We start from the raw sequence: 5,783 nt of genomic DNA, 5'->3' as shown, positions 1-5,783 counted from the left end.
AGGGGGGGGGGGGGAGGGAAAGATAGAGCTAGAAGGGAAGAGCCTGCATGTATCTCCCCACTAGAACCAACTTATTTTATCTCTCGCTCCTCACCCACAACACATAGCACTTCCAGGGGGCTGCAGCACCATGGCTGAGAATCGCTATTATAGCTATGTTGGCTCCCTGTACATGGTAGCAGAGTGCTAGCATGCCATTTTCACAATGCTTGCTTTAGATGTCCTCTAGCTGTCTGAATGTCAGCTCCCATAAAACACCTCTGCCAAGACTTAATCCATCCTTTCAACATAGTGTAATTATTAAGGTCATTCCAAAACAGAAAGCCATCATTAATTGTGCAGCTCCACTGCCATCATATGCTTTATATCAAAGAGATTAAGATAACTAAAGAGAAATTGCAGGGTTGTGTGTAGTTTGCTTTGCAATAACTGGTTCAGATTATATTCCAACAAGCTTCAGTGACATTCCCAATACACAGGACCACTGATATTGTGACCCAGTGCAATTCTGTTGTTACACTTACTTAGAAATGGCCTATGCACAAGCAATTCAAATAATTGTTTAGACTGAAAAAGCCAAATCCTGCTTCATTTTACAGCATGTACAAACCCTAAGATCCTACATGGAGCTACTTCAGCCAGTAGACAAAGTCCACGTGTGGATGAGGGGACAAGTTGTCTTATGTAAACAAGCATCCAAAGCCCCACCCCCTGATTCACCCATAATACTGCTTGCTAAAGTAGCCTACTTTCAAGCAATTAGCAGCCTCTCATTCATTAGCTCTTTTCTGTTTCTGATGAGAGACTTGCTTCTTGTTTCTCTATAGGAAGCACTTAGGACAATGGGGCCTTGAGCTTTTCAGTGATGCTGCAATGTGAATGTTAATCTACAACAGTGGTTTTCAACCAATGGTCAGTGGACCCCTAGGAATCCAGAGACTACGTCTAACTGATCCGCGAAAGATGACTATGAGCTATCAAAAGTATGTGAACATCCACACTTACAGTTCAAAGAGGTCTTCACCTCCATTCAAAATTTTTTACAGGTCCACAAAAGAAAAAAAAGGTAGAAAAATCATTGGTCTACAACAAACAACAATTACCAGCATCTTCTAAGATGGCAGTAAAGGTAACTTCAAAGCTGCCAAATTTGGGCCCACTGTACTTCAGTGTGTCAGAGAGCAGTGTCATTATGCATCTTTAACTCACCCAGCTGCAGAGATGGTTCTCACAAGCAGCTTAAAGGTACTGCACAGGATGGGGTAATAACCTGCCACTGACCAGCACACAACGCAGCCTTTCCCCTCTGGACCTCTCTGTGACTGCATAAAGGTCCTGCAGACTGGATTTGGGGAGAGAGTCAGAATTGGGGTGAATAATGTTATCCTCAACCTCATTCTTTGGTCAACGGATTTTCTGCAGCATGCACGCCCACCCACCCACCCACACCTTGTGACTGCCAGAATTTATAAAGAAAGGGCAGAACTAGGAAATGCAGCATAAACCAAGATGCATTATAGCTCACAACCAAGCCCCACTACTGCTGCAGGTACAGGCCTGGGCTGCCATGGCTCAGGGACAGAATCCCTACAGATCGGCTATAGTACCTCATAGTGCAGTCACCCCCTCTAACTCGGCACCCAGGGCTAGTGCCCTGATCACCTACCCCTAAGAAAGCTACTAGAGGTTACAAGTAAAATCAGGACCAGAGACAAGATGCATTTATTCCTTGCAAGTCTTTTCCCCTTTTGTCCCTTTTCTCTGCTTTTCTTTTCAAGGAAAACAGTTGGACTTTGACTGCTCCAGCCCATCTCAATTAATATTAACTCTTAAGACAAACAGTTGGTCTTTACCCCAATTCCAAAGAACGTAAAATGAGGATTTTTCCCTATGAAACCTCTCTACAGCTGAAGAAAATAAGAAATCTTGCTGAAACAGAATCCTGGCTTCATGCTGTTCATTTCAAACACTTTAAACTGGTTTCTCCATCTTTAACACAAGGTTATAAAGAATGCATAATGATGTTTTTTGTCATGGGATTATTCAGGCAAAGATTCTCAGGGCCAAGTGCTCAAAAATCCTGATCCATCTTTAACTGTTTTGTGTTGTAAAGAGTCCTGGTTAGCACTGCTAACACTGCAGTGCTAGTTGGTTTAAGCCACTGTGCCAGTTCTGGAAAGATGGGAATTACATTATTTCCTAGCCCTTTGGGCATACAAGCAGCAGGAATCAACCAGCGCCCAGGCTCTCCCTTGTTCCATGAGAGAAGATGATCTTGGGGCATTCTGAAGAGCATGTCATCTTTTGAAAGGACATTTTAAACATCATGTCCTTCAGAACAGTAATATGCTACCCACTCAGTACCTAAGGTCAGTCAAGTACAATATTTATGAAGCCAGCAATAAGATTCAGAATTTAAGGAAGAAATCCAGGCTGCATGAAGATAACAAGGGCAGTAAAAGTGCCAAATGTTCAGCAAAAAATGACATTAACTGCCCTCAAGTTTCTTTGTGATATCTTTTATTAGACCAACTAAATAGTTGGGGAAAGTGTTCTTTGCAAGCTTTCAGGTACAAACAGCCTTCTTCAGGCAGAGGGAGAGTCTATAGTTGTATTATGCTCCCCTGGATAGCCTAGAAGCCACTATCGGCCCTCTGGTGGCTAAAGTTTCAACTGACACATTATATTTCTAATAGGCCGAGTTTTCCATAGAGCTTGGTACCCAGCTGGTCCCGAGCTGGGACATTTATGGCAGGTTAAAAAAAAAAAAAAAAAAAAAAAAAAAAAAAAAAAAAAAAAAAAAAAAAAAAAAAAAAAAAAAAAAAAAAAAAAAAAAAAAAAAAAAAAAAAAAAAAAAAAAAAAAAAAAAAAAAAAAAAAAAAAAAAAAAAAAAAAAAAAAAAAAAAAAAAAAAAAAAAAAAAAAAAAAAAAAAAAAAAAAAAAAAAAAAAAAAAAAAAAAAAAAAAAAAAAAAAAAAAAAAAAAAAAAAAAAAAAAAAAAAAAAAAAAAAAAAAAAAAAAAAAAAAAAAAAAAAAAAAAAAAAAAAAAAAAAAAAAAAAAAAAAAAAAAAAAAAAAAAAAAAAAAAAAAAAAAAAAAAAAAAAAAAAAAAAAAAAAAAAAAAAAAAAAAAAAAAAAAAAAAAAAAAAAAAAAAAAAAAAAAAAAAAAAAAAAAAAAAAAAAAAAAAAAAAAAAAAAAAAAAAAAAAAAAAAAAAAAAAAAAAAAAAAAAAAAAAAAAAAAAAAAAAAAAAAAAAAAAAAATCTCAACCCCAGTGCAACTGCCTCACAAGAACTCCTGTCCTGGGCTCTAAGTTAATTCAAGGCTGTGGTCTTATGTGGCAATTTATTTCAGCCTTTGAGAAGCTGCCTGGAGTGTAGGCCAGGTTTACTCATCCCACAGCCTGCCCCTTGCAGTGCTAAATACCAGTAGTATGTGCTTCTTATTTTGATGGGTGTGTCAGGATATGAAAAGCAACTACAGAACTCTTTCAACAGCTCAGCAGCCCTCAGGCCTATGCTTGGTACAATGCAGCAGCTACCAAAAATGGATTTGACATGGGATCACTCTTCACTGCAATGTTTTCTGCTATGCAGGCCTAGGAGAATGGGACTTGGAACCAGAATTTGGGACAATACCAATGAGAGAAACTTGAGGTTACAGGGCTGTTAGCAAGAGCTAAAGTACCTTATTGCCTTCCAAGACTCTAAGGGCTACTCACGCCAATAATCTCACATTATGAAAAAGCTGACCAGGAAACAAGCAAACTCCAGCCAAACAAAAATCCAGGGATAAACTAGTTCAGACCCATAAGTAAACACTCCAAACCTAGAAAGAACCTGTGCTGCAATGCAGGACATCCCAGCAAAAAAGATCATAAATAGTACATCACAAGAAATAATGCAGCGCTAGATTCCTTCACAAAAGTTCCCATATGTACTAAAAGAACTTTGTTGCCAAGTTTGGAACAAGAAACCATAACTAAGATAATTCACAAGTATAGCACTGGTGCTGCTGTAATTTGTTTTTTGGTTGCACACATTCCTAAAAAGGCTGACAGGTATTCTTGAAAAACTAAAGACCCTACCATGATGACGCTCTTACCTGGGGGAGTCTTTCATAGATTGTAGAGTCGGAAGGGACCACAATGGATCATCGTGTCTGATCCCCTGCCCCTGGCAGGAAAGAGGACCGAGGTCAGATGACCCCAGCCAGGTAACTATCTAGCCTCCTCTTAAAGACCTCCAAGCTAGGTGATAGCACCACCTCTCTTGGAAGCCCATTCCAGATCTTGGCCACCCTTACTGTGAAAAATTTCTTCCTAATATCTAACCTAAATCCCCTCTCAACTAGTTTACACCCGTTATTCCTAGTCACTCCCTGGGGCGCCCTAGTAAACAGCGCTTCCCCTATTCCCCTTTGACTTCCCCTAATAAAATTTATAGTCTTCTGCATTTGGACTTTCCCCTTGGTATTTTCATGGGCTGCCAGATTTTCATGGGCTATTGCCACCTAAACTCTCAATTGGTCATCCTGGTATGAGAAGATAAGTTGCATCACACACAAAGGCACAAGAAACAGCAATGAAACATTCCCTACCCCAAACAGTTTTTGTCCAACAGAGCATGCATAATAATGTAAACCCTACTGCTGAGAAAAAGTAGTCAAAATGGCTTCTAATAACCACCTTGACCACAAAAAGGGCTCAGCCAATCAGGGAATCAAAAATAATACCATAAGGCCTTCATAACCGATCTAAACCAAATTAATGTACTCAAAATTAAATGAAATAAATCACAAGAAGGCCTTAACAACATTTTTCCCTACCAGCATTTAGTACCAGAAGTGTTATGTGAAATTTGTTGTAAAATTTTGAATGTTTAGTAGTAAAGGCTGAGTTAAATCTCATTGAAACTGGAAAGCTTAGCTGCTGCCCCTAAGGTTGTTAATAAGGCATTAAACTTCTTGGAAGCAGCTAATTGTAATAACAAGTCTCTGCACAAACTGAAGTAGGCACAAGACACAAGACTAAAGAACTGAGAGTCTGGGCAGAGAGGCATCTATAAGCACTGCCGTGTGTAGAGATCTGTACGAGTGTGTGAAGAAAAAAAAACCCCAGGAGAAAGGCTTTGTCAGGTAGAGAGTGAACTAAAGACTGAACAAGTATGACAGCATTTCTCTGAGAAAAAGCCTACAGAGAGACCCACTGGCAGTGCAGGTTGAAAGATATGATACCATACAGAGAATCTCTCAGGTTGTTTGACTCCTGTTTTGTTTCAGAAAGTAATACCTGGTGCTTTCTTACAAACAAACAGAATTGCATGGAGGATATGCGATTCCATCATCACTTTCTCCTCCTTGCAAGATCCCAAATTTTTCACAGGCCCATCAGATCTAAAAAAGTAACATACATTGCTTCTTTGTTTTGAATAGAAAGGTATTGGGTAAAAAAACAAAACCCAAAACAAGCAAACAAAAAAACAACATAGCCATAGGGACAACTCCTATTGATAAACCATTAGGGCAGGAGTGTAGAAAGATGAACATACTTTGATACCTTGTTAAGAATTCCCAGTCAGTCCCTAATCCTGTAACTGCATCCGTGCCTGAAGACTTTCATCCACACTGCTCTAATTGCTGTATTAGGATCTAAACTCATCCCTGCCATGAGCATCTTGCCAGATTAGACACACCTGTACTGTGATGAGGCTCAAAGTATAGCACAGCATTTTCCAAAAGTTCATTGCCTTTGGACAAACTTGCTTCACATTTTCTAACTTTTCCCT

The 5,783-nt window shown here is 38.7% G+C and overlaps 1 protein-coding gene across 5 annotated transcripts in view; it reads left to right on the top strand.

Moving 5' to 3' along the window:
• Positions 1 to 5,783, top strand: part of COMTD1 (catechol-O-methyltransferase domain containing 1) — a 66,222-nt gene that overhangs the window by 28,702 nt on the left and 31,737 nt on the right. Inside the window, exon 8 of one of the 5 annotated variants that reach the window (XM_025212952.1) lies at positions 828 to 2,780. The exons of the other annotated variants lie outside the window; for them this stretch is intronic. Coding sequence (XP_025068737.1) covers positions 828 to 854 — 27 coding nt within the window. The 3' untranslated portion in view covers positions 855 to 2,780. Of the gene's footprint in view, positions 1 to 827; positions 2,781 to 5,783 lie in introns of those variants that run through there. 5 annotated transcript variants of the gene reach the window in all.

Source organism: Alligator sinensis, unplaced genomic scaffold, assembly GCF_000455745.1.
Source record: "Alligator sinensis unplaced genomic scaffold, ASM45574v1 scaffold109_1, whole genome shotgun sequence".
In the NCBI taxonomy this organism is placed as follows: domain Eukaryota; kingdom Metazoa; phylum Chordata; order Crocodylia; family Alligatoridae; genus Alligator; species Alligator sinensis.
This window is presented reverse-complemented; position numbering and strand designations above follow the sequence as displayed.